This window comes from Anas acuta, chromosome 3 (genome assembly GCF_963932015.1).
Source record: "Anas acuta chromosome 3, bAnaAcu1.1, whole genome shotgun sequence".
Lineage (NCBI taxonomy): Eukaryota > Metazoa > Chordata > Aves > Anseriformes > Anatidae > Anas > Anas acuta.
In genome coordinates, this window is record NC_088981.1 from 111,873,175 (window position 1) to 111,895,745 (window position 22,571).

The 22,571-nt window shown below is 38.4% G+C and overlaps 1 protein-coding gene across 1 annotated transcript in view; it reads left to right on the plus strand.

Moving 5' to 3' along the window:
• Window positions 1-17,955, plus strand: part of PTCHD4 (patched domain containing 4) — a 97,869-nt gene extending 79,914 nt beyond the window's left edge. Inside the window, 3 exon segments of the mRNA XM_068678778.1 lie at window positions 2,301-2,827; window positions 2,829-3,159; window positions 3,162-17,955. Coding sequence (XP_068534879.1) covers window positions 2,301-2,827; window positions 2,829-3,159; window positions 3,162-3,934 — 1,631 coding nt within the window. The 3' untranslated portion in view covers window positions 3,935-17,955.
• The last annotated feature ends 4,616 nt before the right edge of the window (window positions 17,956-22,571 follow it).

Consider the following 22,571-nt stretch of genomic DNA (forward strand, 5'->3'; position numbering starts at 1 on the left):
ATATGGGATATGAACAAATTTTAAGACATAATGTCTTCATCAGAAATGTCTGGATTTCAAAATCAGTCATTAGATGGGGTGAGCACAGACATGAGGAAAATCTACTCTTCCCAAAACAGAATAACACACAGCTCCTATAGCAGTATATTAACCCATGCCAGGCCATGGGCACTGGAAGTGATGACCATCCAGCCTGGTCCACACACTGCAGGGTACTTACACTCATACTTTAAGCACAATATAAAATCACAGCCAAGTCATTTGATTCTGCAGCTTTTCTCAGCCCAAAGAGATGATACTTTCTGCTTGACAGTCCAAATGTGACAGTGTACAAGACAGCTGTGCTTCGGGAATTTGAACTGACTCACCCTAAACTTACCAGGGACTCCAAGGTCCCTTGTGAACCAAGTTACTGATTCATAAGATAGCAGTATTGCCACACAGGCTTTTTACTAACTGCAAGATTTCTGTACTACTGTATATTTATCTTTCACTGGGGATACTGATTTGCAGTAAAACAGGTAACGTTCAAAGAACTTGTCAGTTTATATTGTAATCTACCCTGTCTAGAATGGCTGTCAGGAGTCTGTTTTGGCAGCATAAGCAGCTGTATGAATCCAAAAAATTTAAAGCAAAAAAAAAAAACAAAAAACTCAACAGACTTTTTGTTTACTATTACACACTTCATTATTTGCAAATCTCCCGGTCACATTTCTGGTTTAGTTACAAGAAATTAGCTCCTGCTTTGTTGCATGCAGTTCCACTGCAGAGAGCAGAGAAAGAAATACCTGCAATCTCCTTCTACTTCTTTCTCTGCTCAGTAAGGTGTTTATTTATCTTGTTCAGAATTTTACCAGGGTTTTATCCAAAGTGCAGAGAACTTTCCTCTTTGTCATTAAAATGTGTTTTTAATTTTTGAAAAAAAAAAAAAACCTTGTTTGATAGTCAATCCCTTTTAGCTGTTTTCTTTTTTTTTTTTTTTTTTGTTTTTTTTTAATCTTACGTTTTCCTCCCAAAGTTAAATTATTTACTGGTAAATAGAATAATATAAATATAAATTATAATATACATATAATAGGCATATGATATATATATAGTATACATTATATACATGTATACCAGAAGAATGCATATCTAATGTATATATGATATACATATATTAGATATATAACAAATATATATAATCCACATATTATGTGAATATATATACGTATATAATAAATATCTTTTACGGGTTAAAATTTTTCCAGTAAGCTTAGCTTCAACTTTTTCATTCTGTCTCAAAGCTTAATTGCTGTAGATTTTCTGGACTGTGGCTATGATGTGTAAAATGACAGGAAATCTGCCTTAAGCTTCCATTTCCAGTAGAAAAAAAAAAAAATATATATATATATATATATATGTCTAAAATAGTTCTCAGAATTATTTAATATAGAATAAGAACCTCTGGAGCACTGTTTGCCTCTGTCTCTTTCTTGAATGTCTGCTTATGTGAACTAAAGGAATTCCTTCTCGCCAGGAGGAGCTGAGAGAGAAGGAGAGAGAGAGGGAGATAATCATGAAGAAAACATAAATTTTCCAGACAATTAGTGTGAACCAAGGATCTATCCAATCCTGTACTCTCCATCATTATCACCAACGTGTCAGCTTTAGTATAGTGTGAAAATTTGCACACAATCACTGAGAAGTACCCGTTTTAGTTAGAAGGTAGAGAACCATCATACAAATTCATCTGGTTGTTTGATGGCAGTATATTTTTTCCTTCGTTAGGCATTAAGAACCAAGGTGTCTCTTGGTCAAACCAATTTATTTCTCCAATAAAACCATTAATTTCAATTTTCTGGAAGAAAACGTTGTTATTTTTATTAGTAAGCGTTTCAAAATGAATCCCTTAAACCTTGAAAGATGTAGTAAGTTGCCACAAGGAATTTTGAGAACCCTGAACTTAAAGTAAATTTAATGTTTTCCTTTTTCTTATATAGACAGTTCATTTGGAATTGTTCATTAAAATCAATGGGTGCCTTTCAAATGATATTTCACCATTTTATTGCAGGGAATGATAAGCATTTAAAGTCTCAGAATATCAGACTGTTCATCTAAATATCCGCATATTATTTCTGGTATTTAGCTTTACACAGACACATCACAATTTCTCATTTGTTTTAATGCTGACAAAATCATAACAAAACTTAAAAACTTAGCTGGCTTTTTTTTTTTTTTTTTTTTTTTGACTGCTGGAGGATGAAAAATTCAACCTCCTTTATCTGTGCACATGCATATGCTTTGCTTTCTCATTTCAGGTCATGGAACCAAAGGAGTATTTGAACTTCTTTCAGGATGGCGCCGAACCAGAGAGAATCTGCCATTCAAGGACAGAGTAGCGGATGCCTACTCAGATGTTATGGTCTCCTATACAATGACAAGCTCCTTGTATTTTATAGCCTTCGGCATGGGTGCAAGCCCTTTCACCAACATTGAAGCTGTAAAAGTCTTTTGCCAGAACATGTGTGTCTCGATCCTGTTAAACTATTTCTATATCTTCTCCTTCTTCGGCTCCTGCCTGGTCTTTGCTGGCCAGTTGGAGCAGAATCGTTATCACAGCATCTTCTGCTGTAAAATCCCTTCAGCAGAATACCTGGACCGGAAACCTGTGTGGTTCCAGACCATGATGAACGATGGCCATCAACACACTTCTCATCATGAGACCAACCCGTACCAGCATCACTTTATCCAGCATTTCCTCCGAGAGCATTACAATGAGTGGATTACCAACATCTATGTCAAACCATTTGTGGTGATACTGTATCTCATCTATGCCTCTTTCTCCTTTTATGGGGTGCTTACAGATTAACGATGGAGCCAATATTATCAACCTTCTTGCCAGTGAGTCTCCAAGTGTATCCTATGCCCTCATACAGCAAAAGTATTTCAGCAACTACAGCCCAGTGATAGGCTTCTATATTTATGAACCTCTGGAGTACTGGAATGGCACTGTGCAAGAAGACCTAAAAACACTGAGCCAGGGGTTCAACACAGTGTCCTGGATTGAACAGTATTACCAGTACCTTCGAGTGGGTAACATTAGTGCAACCAACAAAAGTGACTTTATCAGTATCCTCCAGAGCTCCTTTTTAAAAAAGCCAGAATTCCAGCATTTCAAAATGACATCATTTTCTCCAAAGCTGGAGACGAGAACAACATTATTGCTTCTCGTTTGTACCTGGTGGCCAGGACTAGTGAAAACACACAGAGGGAGGCAGTGGAATTGTTGGAGAAGCTGAGACCACTCTCTCTTATACAGAGCATCAAGTTCATTGTGTTCAATCCTACCTTTGTTTTCATGGATCACTATGGTTTATCAGTAACTATGCCTGTCTTGATTTCTGGTTTTGGCATCCTGCTGGTGTTAATACTGACCCTTTTCCTGGTTATCCACCCTCTAGGAAATTTCTGGTTAATTCTCAGTGTCACCTCAATAGAACTGGGTGTCCTTGGCTTGATGACCTTATGGAATGTAGACATGGATTGCATTTCTATACTGTGCCTTATCTACACTTTGAATTTTGCCATAGATCACTGTGCACCCCTGCTTTATACATTTGTACTAGCGACTGAGCACACCCGAACTCAGTGTATAAAGAACTCCCTCCAAGAGCATGGGACAGCCATTTTGCAGAACATTTCTTCTTTTCTTATTGGGTTGGTCCCCCTTCTCTTTGTGCCTTCAAACTTGACCTTCACACTGTTCAAATGCTTGCTGCTTGCCGGCAGTTGCACACTTCTGCACTGTTTTGTTATTTTGCCTGTCTTTCTAACCTTTTTCCCACCTTCCAAAAAGCACCACAAGAAAAAGAAACGAGCCAAAAGAAAGGAACGAGAAGAGATCGAATGCATAGAAATTCAGGAGAATCCTGATCATGTGACAGCAGTCTGAAAGGCTCAGAAAAAAATAATAATATTTCCTCTTTTTAAAAAGTGTTGCACAGAGATGCAGGGAAAATAGAGCAAAGATCTCAGCTGCTTGTGCTGGCCAGGTCTGACAAGGCAAAGGAAGATCAAGAAGGGGTACTCATGACACATCAAGGTGCAAACTTTTTTTAACAAAAATAACAAAAGTAAAAATAACCACAAATATTTCCTTTGAATCCTCATTCTCCACCAGGGAAAAGTCTATTGGCCATTAAATGTTCCTGAATCTCAAACTGTAGCTCTAATGGGAATTACCTGATCTGTCATAATTAAGACTGAAGCGAAGTTGAAAAGAAAAGTTACTACTAAGTAAACAGTAGTGAAAAAAGACAGAATACTTTGATAAAATTGTCCACAATAAAACAAACAAAACATTGCAGTTGAGAAAAGGGAACAAAACCAAGAGAGATTTTAAAATGCCATGGCATTTTTTTCTTATTTTCTTGAACAAGTTGTTTAAGATAAAACCTATGCACACGGGAAGTTGATGTTTAAATCAATCTAAGCCAAAGTACTTCCCAATTTCAGTATATCTACAACACCACAGTTCAAGTTAGTCTGAATTTAGATGGCAAAGCTGCACTGCCAAGGGAGAGAGGTATTGTTTATATAAGAGAAGAAATTACCATTGGCCATTTGAAAATTTAATATTTAGTGTCTTTAAAACTGACATATGCCATTTATCCCAAGAAGCCACAGCTGGTTGCTATCACCATACCTACATTTTGGCATTTCTGAATTGTGAAATTCCCCTTGAACTAGCAGATCCCATGAAACTAACCCAGGCCATTACCACTGCAGCAGTATTTGCAGTTCCTGCAGTGTAACACTTTTGAATCCTAATTTATCAGTGTTGACATTAAATACTGAATATTAATCAAGCAGGCGCTTTAAATGTAATGATGGATTGCATATCACAGACATAATGTGATCGTGTTACAGCTGAGTCAGCTCTGGAGCACCCGCACAGTATTATTATTATTATGTATTTGGTCCAACAGTCGAAGGGATGTGTTTGCTGGTCCCTGCAATATGCTGCAGGAAGTGGGATTTTCCCCTTCCTTAAGCAAAACATCAGTCAAATACTTGCGACATTAAAAACAAACAAACAAAATAACAAGTTTGCATGGGGCTAAAGAAACCCCTAGTTGTAAAAAGATCAGTCCCCTGTGGGAAGGGGAGGGGAGGGCAAAATGTCTTTATTACTATTATTCCTAAATATCCGAGTGTTGATTGTCTGCAACATAAAGCTTTGTTCTGGCAGTTGAAATTTCACAGAAGAGTGCAGAAAATCCACAGTTACTATGTGACGCTAGAAATTGTACTGTAAAGAACTATGAATGACTTTCTCTGCTATACAGCATAGTAACCCAAGAGAAGGGATGAAAACCGATTTAGCCATTTCAGTTTGCTCTTGGCCCAGTTCAGCGCTGGAGCTCGCCATGTCCATCTCCCCTTTCAGTATTTTAAAAGGGCTTGCTTTCTACTCTCTGGAATATGGTATAGCATCACCTACATGAGCAATGTCTTCCGGAATATATAGTATCCATGAGGACACTATGTAAAGATATCACTAGATGGAGTGTTTATATCTACTTTGTATTACTTGTGGGTACCTTTACAAGACATCTGGAAGCAAATGTTTATTTGTGGCTGGTTAACTGAGTCTCAGACGTGCAGAGTTTGCTGACGAGGGTATGTACATATGTTTCACTAAAAAAATCTCTGCAAGAAGTTGATTCTTTGTTCTGTGACATCTCCCACCTCTTTCTACTGCTTCATGGTTAGGGAGAGCCAGACAAAATTCACCTGCAGCACAAAAAGCCATGTGAATGTCAGTTCTAATGTTCATTAACTGCTTCTGTTTTCAAGATATGCAGTTTTTCCTCTTCTCTGTCCTTTCTGTACTTTGCCATTACCATTTGCCAAAAAATGACCTCTGTGTTATAGGAGTGGTCAAAGCTCTTGATTGTTCAAGGGACATTTTATGTGCAACAAGTTTTAGAGAAAGGTAAACTTTCTAGATAGGCAAAGCTTTCAAGGTTTGAATCCAGATCTAAACTTCAGGTGTATCTAGATCAAGGTTATTGTTTTGACCCAAGATATTCAAGGGTCAACTGCAAAACTGAGGTCTAAATAGTTTGGTAAGATTTAGGAGTGGGGATGTTTTAATGTTGGGTTATGGCTCATATGTGTCTCTAGTTGGGAAGTATTTACTGACTTTGATCTGTATCTCAAAGACATTGTGCAATAGCCACCTTTTTAGAACAGTTGGTTCTGGATGTCAAGGCTTCCATACCTTTTCTTACATTTCCTCCACTGTCCATACAATACTGGATTGTCGTAGCACAACTGTGACCCCTTTGTATCACTTCTGAAGGTGTCCTTTTTCCCACCTGCTCTGTGTGTCACAGTGGAAGTTATTGGTCTTCTCTTGTACCACAGAGATATATCCCAGGGAACTCTGTCATGCATTGTTTTGAAGAAAGTAACATTTTCCAAAGCCATCAAAGCAGGGATTCATCTCATCTAACTGTGGATGTTGACAATGTAGCTATTAATATCTAAGCTTCCTTTATGGACATAAGAGGGGGACAGATACCTCTGGTCTTTTTTACATCTGTTCGTTAGGAGTAAATGAATCACACCTTTAAAATGCCTGTTTCTGAGCATTGGTGGTAAAGGAAGCTCAAAGCAATTCAGACACAGATATCAGCCATGTCAACACATCTAAGTTTGGTGAGATTAACCCCACCTAAAATGTCCTAATATCAAGTGAAAGAAAAAAGAAAAAAGCCTTAGAAAATTGCCTTCCAAGAGTCTATTAGGGATAATTCCCTGGTGTAACTCAGCTCAAAATTTATGTTTGGCTTATGAAGCCTTTATGCAGAACAGAGCTTATAAAATTGCCAGGGAGAATAGTGAGCTAAGAAATCAGGAGATGTTAATATTGAGGGTGGGCTCACACAAATGAGCTAGAGTATAATGAGATGTCAAACCAGTTTCTCTCTCAGTACCATACAGTGCAGTAGGAGACACAAAATGTACAGAATGTACTCTGGGACTAGGAGTTTTTTATTTCGATGTCAACACAGGAATGGAGAAAAAAAAAAACAACAACAAAAAAAAAAAACACATAAACAAACAGATCTTCCATGGATGTAGTTTTGTTACTTTACTTACCAACCAGTTTCCAGACCTACCAGGAAAGACGATTGCAGCTGTTACTTCTGCAGATATGTCAGTCTCCGTGGACCAAGGAAAACTTCTTCTCAAGCTAAAAAAGTGATTATTTTCTTCTATAATTCAGCCACACCAGAACAATTTGGGGATGGGTAGTCCATATTTTTTAATGTCTTCTCCTATTTTTTGCTTGTTTTGCTTTCAATATATTTCAATAATTTTGACCCATTTCTGCAGCCTCATGGCACCTGTTCAGCTCAGCTGGATCTACATATGTATGTGTGAACATAGGACATAGACCACACACCAAAACAATTTGACACTCTCATCTATGCTGCATATTGGATTTTCATTATACTTTTTTTTTTAAACCAGTTTAAAAAGTTCCCTGGGATGGTGTACATCTTCCTTTAATGTCTGTTTATATATATATATTCTACACAAGCTGACAAGAGTTCTCTGTGGTTTTCCTACTTTTTTGGTTTCATTCCCTCACTGTTATTTTAAGTTCACTGTTGAGATAACTCTGTTGAAGTCAACAGGTTTACTGCCATGATATATATGGCTTTGCATGTTTTCTATCCAGCAAGAAGTGAAACCATGACAAACGAACCTCTTCATTGTTTATATGTTTGTTAATAATGTATCTGTCTATACTATATAGCCATTGTTGCATGCTGCATTCAGGAGGCTGGAGTGGAGGTGTCCTGTAATTTCTTCCATTACATTTTTCCATACTGGCTGTTTTAACTGTAACTTACTCCTGTCTTTTTTTGTTAGAATTAGGGTTTTACCTCTGTAGTCCAGTACCTGAAGTTTCATGAATTTATTGCCTAACAAATCAACATACTTTTTATGGCCAAGATAGGTATGAATGCATGGCACCTTGCATGTATAATGTAGAGATTACCTTCAGGACTATCATCCTCAGTCTTTTACCTCAAAAACTTCCTATGTAGGATGTAACCTGACATACGTTAATATCTATCTGAGTTCAGCTGAGCAACTCTAGTTTCAAAATTTTCTTCAGTGGGAAAGAAAGGAACCAGGGTGAAAGAAGAAATATGAAGTAAAGTAGTTGTATAATCAGCGTTTTTTTTTTTTTTTTTTTTTTACCTAAAAGGCTCTCACTGCTCTGCTCTTAATTAAGTCACACTGAGTAGTGACTCAAGCATAATTAAGATTTATTTCAATGGAGTTATTTCATATTTCACTATGACAAGAACTTGGCTTATTGTCCTTAAGGAAGCACCATGCTAAATCTCTTAGATTAATATTTTTTGTAATTATAGACTTTAATAACTTGTTTTTCATTGCAATGTTAGTTTTTTTGAGTACCTCAAGCTCTCATTTGAAGACCTAGGAAATATTAAAAAGCAAAGTTAGGCAATCAGTGAACAAGAGACATGTTAGGGAAAAGGAATACTTCACAGAGAGGCAGTGTATCCTTCAGCAAAGCTCTAAATAAAAAATGATGTTAAGACTGTCTCAGAAGTATGTTACTTTGATGGAAATCTCCAGGTTAAAGTGAAGTGGAAACCAAGTGAAGTATGTTGTGTGGAGGATAATGTAATCAAATTATAGACAGTCAAACTGATTCTTGGCCTATACAATCTTACTCAAACAAGAACACATTTGAACTGGGAAGGAGACTGAATATGGAAAGAAGCTCATCCATCACGCAGAATGTTTCTTTTCACCATAAACTTGCATACAGAAAAATCATAAACCAAGTGAGTGAGCCTCTCTATAACCTGTTTTCCACTTGCACCAAAGAAAGGATCACATCTTTGGTTTCACAACCCCTTGGGAAGAATATTCAAAGCTGCTCCCTTACATGATACAGTTGTGAATGAGAACTGGAAGATGCACATCATGTTGCAAGAGCACAACAGACAATGAGGGCCATGCCCTCAATGAGGCCAGGCCCTCATTGTCTGTTGTCTTCCTTCTTCAGTAGCACCACAGTCTCCTAGAGGTACCTGCTTGGCAGAGTTCCTACGTTTCCCCAGGAGTAATCTGGAATTTGTCATCACAGCAGCACGCAGGCAAACACCTCACACCATGACATTTTTAGATCTTTTTTAGAGGTGTTCTTTGAGAGATCCCCACTTCCCACTGCAGAGCCCCTAACAAAATCCCACATGTCTGAGAAGAGGTGCACTTCTTCTTCTGACACATCAGTCGGGAAGTTTTGGGGAAGATTTTCATCTTAATCCACAAGGCTTTCTTTTAGCCATGTGTTTTGACCTCCTTCATGGCTTAAAAGCAAATGATCCAATGTGAAACTTAGATGTTCATCCTACCTATAGCTGTGTGCAGTGTTGCTTATCCACAAAGTTGATGTGGATTGTTATTTTTCAGCACAAACAGGGATCTGACCTCCTTGCCCAGACCCCCAGACAAAATCTCACTGAAAACAAAGAAGGACAAAACAGTTCCAAACTTCATCTTTCCTTGGATTCTTTGTCTCCTCTCTGTCATACCAACATACCCGTACCACTACTCGTGTTTTCTTCCTGCTTCCTCATTAGAGAAAGTAAAGTTTCTCTTTCCCACTCCCTGAGGCTGCCTTTCCTTTGCAGCTTATTTTGTACTTTAATCTTCCATGTGAGCTCTCAACCCCTTCAAAATTTTCCTCTTTCTTTTTTTTTTTTTTTTTTTTTTTTTAAAACTCTGAGAGCATAACCTTGTTGAAATAAATTGGAGATGCTTGGATGCATCAAAGTGCAGAGTCTGGTACAGAAGTAGCTAATTTATAACAGCACTCAAAACTTTCATCAGACAGAAAATTTTCTGTAAGAAAACTCAGAAAATAATTAGGCTTAATTTTTTCTGCACTTTCTATCTCATAAAATTGTATTATATTTGTTCTTTTTACAGGAGGCATTACTTTTTTTTTTTTTTTTTTTTTTTTTTTTTAGCATTCCTTTATCTTAGAAGTGCATAGTTTTCTTCTGTATTTCTATCTCAGAAAGAAAAATAAATGGATATTTCTTCATGCCCTAGAAAAGAAAATACTGTCCCTGCTAGGCACATTTTGTGCCAAGTTTCTGCTCAGAGCACATTTTCCAGGCTGAATTATACAAGCCTCTGGAAGCAAGTATTTCTAGTGGAAATGCTGATACAGCCTTAACTAGAGAAAAATTAATGGTACTTCAACATTGTACTGCTTAACTTCATCTCCTCTGCATCAGCCTGCTGGATATTCTGGGCAGTATTTCTAATACAGATTAATAACGGTGTCACCATTGCTTGCCACACCGCTACTTTGGCAATATCACATGAGTAGTTCTCGTAAACACACATCAGAGCCTACCCTGTTTATGTACTAAATTCCTGACAAGATTAGCATGGCTTCTGCCAGAGCAGGGATATATTCCAGGACAAAGTAGTGTGACAGCTCTCTGCTGTAAACATGCTTCTCATTCTGGGCTTTGGCACCTCTCAGCTGTATGTTGGATGTTGCACTGAGTTCCTTTGTAAAGAACAAAGAGCATTATTTTTGTTTCAATAAACCACTTGAGAACATATCATGAAAGAATTTACATTCAGTCATGGATGGAAATTTTTTTACAAGGAAGGAATATCAAGGAAGGAATATCAAGGAATATTCCAAGGAAGGAATAGGAATGTCAATTGTGTGAAGTGTAGAAGTCTCCACAAATAGAGAAATCTTGGTCCAGAACATTTTTTTTTCTTTTGTTTCTATTGTAATTCAGGCACTAGATGTCTTTGATCTTATTTCCTCTCATTGATATGGACTGAAGATTTTTCACATATTGCAGTGAGGATAAATCTTGATCTACAAAAATATCCTGTTCGTCTGAAGCAGACTTTCTTTTGGAGGAAGCCCCATTGGTTTCAGCTCCATGCCAATGGAGTTGCAGCATCTGGCAGCAGCAATGTTAACATGTACCACTTCAGAGACAGGCTCTTATTCTCAGTGTGTACACCTGGAAATACCAAGTATGTAGGATTTGTGAGATGTGTGATCTTGTTTTGTCTCTAGACAAAAAAAAAAAAAAGAGGTGGTTGCAAGATTTGCAAGATTTAGTTCTGCTGCCAAATCAACTTTCCATCATTAGGTAGAAAAACAAAGAGTGACAAAGTCACCTGTTCCTGTGTGAGAGTTTCAGAAAAGTATCATCTGGCTATGAAAACAGCTAGAAACAGTGGCAACAGCTGGGCCTGAAGAAGAACTTGTTCTCTTCTGACTACCTCAAAGATCCACATGTATAAAAACAAACTGCTACTGACCAGTAACTTGATCATAGTGGGTATGATACAGCTAATGGAAGTACAGAAATTAGGGCCCAACCTCTTAAAAACAAGGCAATTGCCTTTGGAGGTGATTCCAGGTAATGACATGACACAGGGACTGGAATTAATCTTCAAAACTATTAAGTCTCTAGGGAAGATCCTGGCACAGCTTTGGCCTGGAAAACTACTTTCCCTCCCCAGAAATTTCCAGGCACAATCTGGATGCTGGCATGTTCCAGGAACCATTCCCACCAGGCGGTTTATTTGCAGTTACCCATTTTGAAGAATATAGGACTGTTCAATAGTATTGACATTAACTGACCATGCCAGCCTCCTTCAGGGCCAGAGAGCACCCATCCCCTGTCAATGCTTGCTTTACTGGAAAGTTATAGCTTTAGACCCTGATGCAGCCTGTATTCATACTGGTATTTTACTTCTGAAGATCTTAATCTGGCAAAGCACTCAAGTAAATGACTTCATTTAATCAAATTCTTAAGTCTCATGGACTGGGACATCTTTAGATTTAAGCATGTGTTTAAGTACTGAGCTAAATAAGGATGCACTTATCTCTCCTTCAAGTTAAATATGAGTTGTACAGAGGGAAAAAAAAAAAAAAAAAAAAAAGGCCTTAAAAGAAAAGGCCCATTTCCCATAACATACTAAATCCTGCAATTATAGTAGCAATTTCACAATATATAGGAAGACCGTGCCAAGGACATATATTTTTCAGGGTTTCAATTTCCCTGATGTGAGACATCTCAGGGACATTTTAGTGATTTGTTACAGTCATACAACACTCAGGCAAGAACAAAGCCTTGCTGAGCATTGCTCCTGGAAAAAAAAAGTAACAAGATATTTGACTCAGAATGAGACTACAGTATTTTATTATGTTAAAGTTCATTTTTAAAAGAAAAAATGAAACTTTCATTTAATGTCATTCATTATTTCTTTCAAGTGATACTCTGGAGAAGTGCTGGATGTGCCTCTGTTATGGATGAGAGAGGAATTGCTTGATGAAATTAAACCCAGCTTTACCAATAAAAAGAAAAACTGGCTTTGTGCCCAGTGTAAAACTTACTATGGTATCATCTGCTGCTTTTTAATTAAATTAAATGTGAATGATGACATGCATGCAACAGAAGTGGAGAAGCATGCTATACATGTCCTTGGGCTGCATCTGGTGAGGAACACCTATGCACACCAGGAAGAGAGACTGAGTCCCCATTCCTGAAAAAACAGATGCAACTGCCAAGCCAGAAACATTGTGAATAATCCCATTGGCTTCAGTGAAGCCATCAGGATGTATTTAAAGATATGTACATAAGCCTTTGCCTGAGTCAGGACTGAGATAAGGAGATATTGTAATATTAAAAGGAGACAGAGAGTCTTAAATCAGGTATTTCTTCAGCATCTGTAAAAAGGCTCAGTGTAACTAAATAGTTCCTTAAAAGAAAAAAAAATGCTTTTTAAAAATAAAATATCAAGCTCAATAGCAATACAGGCAGTATAAGTATTTAAGAGTCTAATGAGAAAGATAACAGTATTTTTTTCAGGAAATTAGTCTTCCCCATGTTATGTCTGTAGCCAATGTATTATGGAAATGCACAACCACACAAGAAAAAGGAAGTAGTGGAATTCATCTGTCCTAGCTCAGGCACACAAAAAATCAGATATTAAATAGCTCCCCTTCTGCTCGTAGTCAAAGGAGAGAAATAAGTACTGCAATTCATCTTGCTCAGATAGTTGTTCTAGGATGAGGGCCCTTGCCTACATCCAACAGCAGCTAACAGAGCTGGTGAATAGCCAAGGATGAGTAGAAAACATACCTGTGAGCATGTGTCTAAAGAGGTGTCAGATTAGCCACTCCAAGGCATCTATGCTCATAGCTCATAGTAACTGCAATGAAAATACCAATAAATAATTTTCCAATTATGGGTATCAAAAGGTTTGATTTTTGTACTGTTTGGGGAAGGGGTTCTAAAATGGGTCATTATAGCTCCAGGGTGGGAGCTGGGTGACTGGACCATTGCGAACAATGCAGTTGTGAGCAGCTGAGAATCACTGCAGGGAGAATATGAAAAGGACTAAATTAAGCAAGTGCTGCAGGGTCAGATGAAGGACATTTTTTCCAAATGTTATTTATGTCCATTTGCACTCTAATTAAACATAATGTTTGTTCTTTTCTTTTTTCTTCTTTTTTAAGACCATGGTGATTAGCTTTTCTATCTCCCTTTTAAGTTGTAGAATTTGCTTAACCTTTCTTTGGATTAATTTAGCATTAGGTGTTTAATTACTGAAATTTCTCAGGTGTGGGCAATTTTACTATGCTACAAATAAACACCATGAGTCAATATTGTTTTTTCCTCCCTCATAAAGCTCCCTTGTTGCTGAAAACTGTTAATATTTTTCAAGATTATACCATGACCATATTTGTATAAAAACCTTTTACTGAGCTTGAAATTCTATACCAAATACTTATGTCTTTGAAAGACTGGATTCTTCAATAAAATATATTCGTCTTTAATATTAGAATTTTCCCTTTCTTTAATGGAAAGATATTCAGTATTAATGCACATTACAGGATGATTTTGTCAGGTATCTTTTCCCTCACATTTAGTTTTAGCGGAAATGTACAGGCTTTTTGTTTTGGTGTTGTCATTTTTTATCTTTTTATTTATTTATTTTAAGAGCAAACATGGAGATAAGACCTTGGGCAGCACCAGGAATTGGCACCTCATGAGGTGTACAGGGCATCTTAGAGACTGGGGAAAGGGGGGTGAGGGAGTTGGCAGCCCTGAGCTGACATATGGACCTTCACAGACTATCAGCAGATAAACAATTTACAACTGCCCCGAAGCTATGCTAAATGCAACCAAATGTTTAAGTTTCGCAAACAGAGCTGAGTAGATAATTGCCTCTATAGGACATGACCTATTTCCTTCTTCACCACCCACTCATGTCGACACCTCCTTTCTCACCAAGTTATGTCTCAGCTTCTCCCCTCGTTTCCACAATCCTGGTAGTATTCAGCTACTCTGTCCTCAGCAGTAGTGTTGGTACATTGTTTCCTCAGTTTTTCTCTGACCAGCTCTGGGAAGCCCAAGGGAACCTATGCCCATGGTGCTCAGTGCTGTCCCTTTGCCCCTGCCTCCGTGCTGTCACTTTTCTTGCTTTTGATAATGAAGGTGCACAAGCAGATCACAGGCCCCTGAGTAAATTTGCTATGTTCAGCTTTGGGCCCCTCAGTACAAGAAGGACATCAAGGCCTTGGAGCATATCCAGAGAAGGGCTATGAAGCTGATGAAGGGCCTGGAGCACAAGTCCTGTGAGGAGCAGCTGAAGGAACTCGGGGTGTTTGGTCTGGAGAAGGGGAGGCTCAGGGCAGACCTTATTGCTCTCTGCAACTGCCTGAAAGGAAGGGGTGGGGAGCCAGGAGTCAGCCTCTTCTCACAGTAACTAGTGATAGGGCTAGAGGGAATGGCCTCAAGTTGCACCAGGGGAGAAATTTCTTTTCAGAAAGAGCGGTCAGGCATTGGGACAGTTTGCCCAGGGAGGTGGTGGAGTCACTGTCCCTGGGGGTGTTCAAGGAAAGGCTGGACATGGTGCTTAGGGACATGGCTTTGTGGGTGACATTGGTGGTAGGGGAACAGTTGGGCCAGATGATCTTGGAGGTCTTTTCCAGCCTTTGTGATTCTTTGTGATAAATGATGAGCTTAGGACACGTTAAAACGTGTATTTTGCATGCAAAAATCCCTTTCCCATCTAGTGCAAATGGTAGTCTTCCGGTTTTCTGTTGAAGTCTCTGGCCATAATCTGAAGTCCTTGTTTTCAGTACCCTGCTGTATAGGAAACCTACTGAACTAAGGCTCTGTCCTTACCCACAGAGCTGTCTCCTGTCAAAAGAGAAAGATGGGTTGGCACAGGATCAGATGACACAACCTTGTCAATCATATTGGAGAGGGCACCTGACCCAGCATGTAGGCCCGTCCATCTTGTCAGGCTATTTTCTGCAGATACACTTATCTTCCATTTCTAAATCAATCACCACTTCCCTAGGTGAGATTTCTAGATGGTGGACTTAAAATTCACAAAAGGGACACTGCTGGAAAAGCGCTTCTGCTAGTGGATGCTGGCAAAACTCTCACTGGTGAAAGAAAAGCAGCTAGTTTTAATTTCATGAGGTAAAAAGGTAACTCTGGTCTTGGTGCCACCAAACACCCCCACTGTGAAACCTGGGTAATATTGAGTGCAAGAAACACATGTTAATTGTACAACACTGAGGTTGTTCAGCTGAACTGCAAGAAGTCATGAAATTACTTCAATTGAAATATCATTTGTTATCAAAATTTTACAATGCATGTTGCAAATAGGTAGTCAGACTTCAGAAATTTGTCATGTTTCTGCCTAAAAATTCAGGACTACAAGTACTGCAACTTATGAACAGAGTCAAGCCACACAATAAATGCTCAGCAACAGCAATATATCTGTGCTGGCCCTATGTCAAATGTCCTCTTGTAAATCAACTGCACCGGGGCTCCCCTCTTCTGGAAATCAAGTTAATTATTGTATCAGAAAGATTCCTGCACTCACAGCCAAGAATCCCAGCTGATATAAGTCAGCCTGCATCATATAACTGTCAATGAAGCTCATCGGCTCACCTAGAGAGGACTTTGTCTTCAAGTTTCAGTGTCTGACTTAAGGCTGCTGAAATTTTCCCATTTTCTGTTTTTATTTAACTGTTTTTATGTAAAATACACAATTTTCTCTATTCTTCTTCTTTCATTGGATTTATATGGAGTTGAAACAAAAAAAATGTGTTTTTTTTCTTCATTACATCTATTTACACTATCTTACTTAGAAGTGGATATTCACAAACAAATAAACGAATAAATGCAGCAGAGGCTGATGTTGTAGCCTCAGAGACTTTGGCTTTCCATGAGATTAGGAGAAGTCAACAGTACTTCTACTGGCCTCAACTAGGTGCTTGTGTTAATCCTGTGCCAGTTTCACTTTCATGAGGAAAGAGCAAATTTGACTTGAAGTGAAAAAAACACCTCTCAAAATTATAGCTTTCTTTTTTTTTTCTCCCTGTTTCCTAAAGAATGCCTAGTCCAGAAACTCCAGATTGCTATGACTAAGAAAAGGTAGCCCAGATATTCTCGACTTCTCTTCATTGCTAAGGACACAGAAAAGCTTGACAAAGTTTTCTAAGCGTGTTGCAAATGAGACGTCTAGAGACTCTTCAACTTGCAAGCCCTTAGACTCTGCTGAGCTCAAAGAAACAAGGACAATGTATGTCTGGCTAGCATAGAGATGTCCCCCAAAGGCTATAATGTGGTGGTGGCTTCTGCAACTACATTTGTTATTAAAATTAGAGAAAAGGTCAATATAATTTTCACAAACAAGTTTCACTTCTAGATCTCTGTCTAAGGAAGGCTTCTCTCTCTCCCAGCCCAGATCTGGTCTTGGAAGTTTTAAGAATAAAACAAAATAAATGAACACAAACCTGTCTCTCTGCCTTTCAGTGGCAGTTCTGACCTGCAGGATTTCATCTTGGTAAATCATCATTCTAAAGTTGCAATTACAGTTCTGTGCTTAACTGAGGATACTCAGGTACAATATAGTCCCAGGGTAATTATTATTTTTAATTTTTGAAAACCAAACAGTAAATGCAGTTCAGTTGATTGGGAGAAATAAAAGGTAATATAGGGATTTGAATATGATAAAATCAATACATAATTATGGAGCCAATGAATTTAAACTGTTGCCAGCTACTAAGATTTTCAATTACTTCCTCCTTTTTTATGCAGGTTGAATTTTTAGTTCTGGTTCTTCCAAAAAAAAAAAAAATCATTGTTGTCATCATTGTTATTGCTGAAAAAAAACTTCCTTATCCCCTCTTTGCTGGATTTTGCATGGATTATGGTGGCATGTCAATTGATAGACCTTAGATCTTTCCTGGGTTGTTGGCACTTTTCCACTCATCTCAGCAGCAGGTCTGCATTGATCAAAGTAACTTCTCTGTGTTAGGCAAAATTAGGTTGCATGCATATATTTTGTCCTCAGATAGAGATATATTTGCAGATGGTCCCCAGGAAGAATCTGTCTTCTCTTTAGAAAGACTCTACACTGCTGCCACAAACACAGCAAGTGTATAAATATGAAATATCCAGAATTTAAAGATCCTTACCTTGAATTTGGATAGATCCTCAAGGAGATATCAGAGTGCAGGGCTAAAGACAGGTGCTATCTTCATGGCAGTGCACAATGAGAAATTATCCTGTGGTTAGACGCACAGGAAATTTCTCATAGCATCTTGCAAAAAAAAAAAAAAAAAAGTTTAAGGTGTCATACCTTAAAGGCTTAGCAGAGTCTCTTACAGAAAATTAAAAGTTTCAAAAACATTGTCAGTGGCAGTTCTATAAAAAACTATCATCTGCAATGAGTCTGTAATGAGCTATCCTATATATCCCATCTGATTGTGGGTGTGTGCATGGGCATTAGAGAATGGGGGGAACAGAAAAGGGGGGGGGGGTTTACTCTGCCCATCTTATTCAAGACCACTTTTGGATTTTTAGATGTAAGTTATATTTTGCTTGAGAATTAGCCATCTATACTTTAAATGAATATAACTACTTAGTGCTCTGTCCTATGATGCATCACAGAGATAAAACTGCAGCTCATGCAGACATATCTGAATTAGTTTTAGGGTGAGGGATGCAAACCAAACACTTCTGAGAAGAGGGGGAAGTGCCTGAGCAATTGGCTTGCATTGAAATCCCTGCTGCCCCAGTTATCAGCAGTACCTATATTAGCGTTATTAGGACTGAATTTATCTGTAGCTCCCACACACGTTGCAGCACTCTGGCTGTGTCCAGTGCTTGGCAGGACAGGAAAGGTCAATGCTCCTGCAATCTGTATGTGCAGGAGTTGTGGTGATCTTCCCTTGCTCAAGTCTATGAGACATGCCTGCTGAATTTGTTAGATGAATGATCAACCCAGGCTAAGCAGCTTTTCAACTATGATGATGTAAGGATCAGAGGACCAGTGTGAGATGTTGTGTCAACAAGATGCCACCATATGGAGAGAAATGTTTTCTTGCAGGGGGAGAAATTTTACCAATCCTTTTCATCTAGACTTCCTTGCCATAGAATTGAACAACTTGAACAGGGTTTCATGACATCCAGGTAGAAGTTTGTTGTTCAGATTATACTCAATATCTGAAAATATTTGGGGAATATCATCAGAGTTTATTGCATTTAGATGTTGTTTTTTTGTTGGTTTTTTTTTTTTTTTTTTTTTTTTCTGCAGCCAGGTCAGGAAACAATTATGTTCACAGATGATGTGCCTGAAGGTTGCACTGAAGAGCAGGACCAGGGATGGAAAAATACAAGACTTAATATCACACTAACATTTTTTATATCCTTTGCACAATCACAGCTGCCCTCCTAATCATTTCAATATGGGCCAGCTTAATTGGAACCTTCCTAACCGTGAGTCAGCCTTTCACGTTTTCTGCATCTTTGCTAATTAAGAGAATTTTCACCTTTTACAGTCACTTTAGTATTCAGAGCAGTCTGCCATGGGCTAATTACAATCATTGAGTGATGGCTTTAGAATTTCATGTTTGTGATGACACTTTATCACATTAAATTGGAATCCCATTACACTTCTTAAGCTATGAGTGATAGACAAGAAGGTCATCTCTATGCAGGGTATTATCCATCATGCAAGTTTGGGCTGATATTAGGCTTCTACCATGTTTTCTGCAAGTAAGTGCATTCAGAACCACAATCTTTTCTGCTCTTTGGCTGAAGAGATCAGAAATCCATCAGATTCCTGATAAAAGAACTCAAAAAAATGAGTTCAACCTCCATGGTACAACCTATTTACTTTCATCCCACAAATGCTGTTGTTTTGTGTGATTTGGGAGAAAGGGATACCAGGGTACTGAGGGGCTGGGAGGAATGAAACAAGGCCATATATTCTTCATGGCATTGCTCCTCCATTTCCAAATCCATGGCATTTTAAGAGCTTAATCACTGATGCTGTGTGGAACATTCAGTTCCCTTGGGCTGAAGGAGCAATTATAGGAGCTCAGTCTCACCACAATGCAGTCGTTGCTTCTTACAGTCAGTGTTGTGTAACAGCTTAGAGCATCTTTCTCCCTGGCTCTGTAAAAACTCTTGCAGTGGCTCTCAGGGGCTCCCCAGTATTGATGCTTCTCTGAAGCAACCTCTAAGAGCCCTCAAAGCTGCAAACCAGGACAACTTGATGTTAAGGCCCTGAAAATACATCTTTGCTTCTTGGCCAATAGTTTTGCTGTTTATCAATTTAGCTGGTTCAAAAAAGCTGGAAAGAGCCAAATCAAGGCATAAATTACAAGAAACATTACAAACTAATCAAGTAAGCATACTTTACTTAGCCTCATTCTACACTGTGCAAGGAAATATATTTACTGAATTCAAAATCTGAACAAACCCATAGTCTTGTGGGAAGTATTTTCCCACTGAGCAGTGCTGCAATGACAAGAAGAAAAGGCAGCTTTGTCAGCACAGATGCCAAGGCGTGTCAGCATGGCACTGTGCTGGAGCTAGTTACTCCTGTTCAGGAATCAGACCAAGTTACCATAGGAGTAACATCACACTCTATAAGGATTCCACAATTTTCAGAGCTTATTTAGTACCTTTACAGAGATCCTCTACAACTAACACTGCTGCCTCTAACCCTGCATAGTTTCACAAGAATATTCTGACTTTTTCTCATATCTTTAAAGCACAGGCTCACATCTCACTGGTTTCTGTGGGAGAGAAGCATGTGCTTATGGGCTTTGTTCATTTTGTTCACGCAGGATTTGGGGAGTTTATTTAACTGTAAGTAGCTGGATATTTAATTCCTGCTAAGGCAGCAATAAAGACCAGTTGCAAATGGGATTTGCTTTGTTCTTGGTTGAGGAAAAACTACAAAGCTAAAACTGAAATTTAGCAAAGCATATCATAAACATGCTTCTGTTTCTTCTTGGCTTCTTGTTAAAAGAGTAAACATTTCTGGGTACAGATGATAAAACTGAGGAAATAACTCAGAGCAAATCACATTTTTTTAAAGAGCCTTCTTTTCAACTCATATGATGCTAGAGCCTGGTTTTCCTGATTTTCAGATAGTCTTGAAAATTTGCATTAAATGGGTTTGCCTGCCCAGGTAATAATGTCAAAGCCAATGGTTGAGAAACTACAAATGTAAATTTGAAGCTTGTCACTTATGACTGCCTATATACATTAGCCTGATATTTCTTCTATCTGCAGATTGGGTAATTATTGCTCATATGTCTCCGCCACTATCCTGTTGTACTGTACAGATGATAGAGTGTTCTAAATAGTTGACAAATACAACACCCCCTCCCTGTGTGTGTGTGTATGTGGACCAGCTCAAATTCTTTCTAGGTTGTTCAGTTTTTCTGTGCCATGAGATTTTGGGAAGCAAGTGCTTTTCTTGTGTTAGCTCAAAGCCATGATATTTAAGGAAAAAATATTTATATGTGAAAGGTGGTGGTGTCAGCAGAGACCGGCAGAAGCAGATTTGAACAAATCTCTGAAAAGTACTGTTAAGGATCTTCTTTCTTAGGACTACTCTATATAATGTGCAATTGTGATGATACAGGACTGCTGTTCTAGAAAACCACTCCAGACTCCACCATTTCCTGAATAGAGATTCAAAGTTATGCACCATTACATTACAAAGATGCCTGCTAATGCACCACCATATGTCTGGAAGTTATCACTCCTAATCATTTTCTAGAGTACATCTTAAAAGAGACTATCTCTGAAGGAGTTCACAGCCTGCAGAGTATTACTAAATCTATGAATGCATAAGGAAGGGGGAATCTCACTCCCTTTGTACATATATAATGTCAGCCAACAAAACAATTAATAGAAACTGAGAGGAGTAGATCTATTTTTAGAGCTTTAATTTTCTTCTTCTTCTGCCTGGCAATTATCCAAATACTGGAGGTTGCAGTCATTTCTGATGGCAGGAGAAATCGATAAAAAATTCAGGTATTTCTTCAACGTCCTCCTCTCTCGTCTCCAGGCAAGTGAAAGGCATTGGCTCCCTGAATGCATCAGGAAGCAGGCAGGGGGGAACACCTTCTCTGGCTCACAGAAAGTCCTTGCTTCTCCTTGGGTTCCAACCAGGAAATTTTTGCATAGGTGGTTTTCAGAACTGTTCTCCCAGTCTGGTTGTACTCTTAGTTATTTTTATATTTGCATTCCCAGTGCCTTCTTCTGCCTTGCTATCTGTCTTTCCCTGCTACACAGAGCTTCAAATACTCCAAAACAGTTAAACCACCCCTTCCCATATAGACTGTTCATTCTGGATTGTGATGGATGGATGAAGATGCATAGGTTGTTTCACTCCATGGTTCAGTAAGTGAGCTACATAGTCCATTTTACTGTCTCAGTCTTCTTTCTTCCTTTTCCCCTGAGGCATATCCTATGTGATCAGTTATGTAATGAGGCTGGGGGTAAGAAAGAGGAAATACCAAGAGCATCTCCTGAAGTACATGGCATGATTTGTAATGGTTAGGCTCAGCCACGCAACATTGTCCTTGGCTCTGAGGTCAACAGAAAGAAACCTTTGGCCTCTGAGAGCTCTGAATGAAGCTGAATTTAAGGATTGATATTTACAGACAATTCAGGTCAGAGTTGCATCTGGGATATACTATGCTACACCCACCAAGCAAAATAATTAATCTTTCATTAAAATTATTTTCTCTTCTAGCAGCAATGTTTTGGTTATTGCTGTAAATTAGAATTTATAACTGTGATCATTAAAAGCAGTCACAATGGCACACATTTCCCATCCACATTCAGCTGCAGAGATGACAGACAACTTTTTAAATGAGAACATATCTATTCCTATGTATAATGCACTGTAACATCAAAACTCTTCCCCAAATCAATTTGTACAAGAATGGAATACAAATGAGGATCACTCCATGTTTTCTTGCATCCTTATAATGGAAAAGCTTTAGTTTACAGAGAATATAATTGGTAACAACTAACAGTATGGTAGGATATAATTTTGGTGTTCTTCTGTATGTTATTATTCTCTCATTTTTCAGACCTTTAATTCATATCCTGACATTCAAACAGAAATCC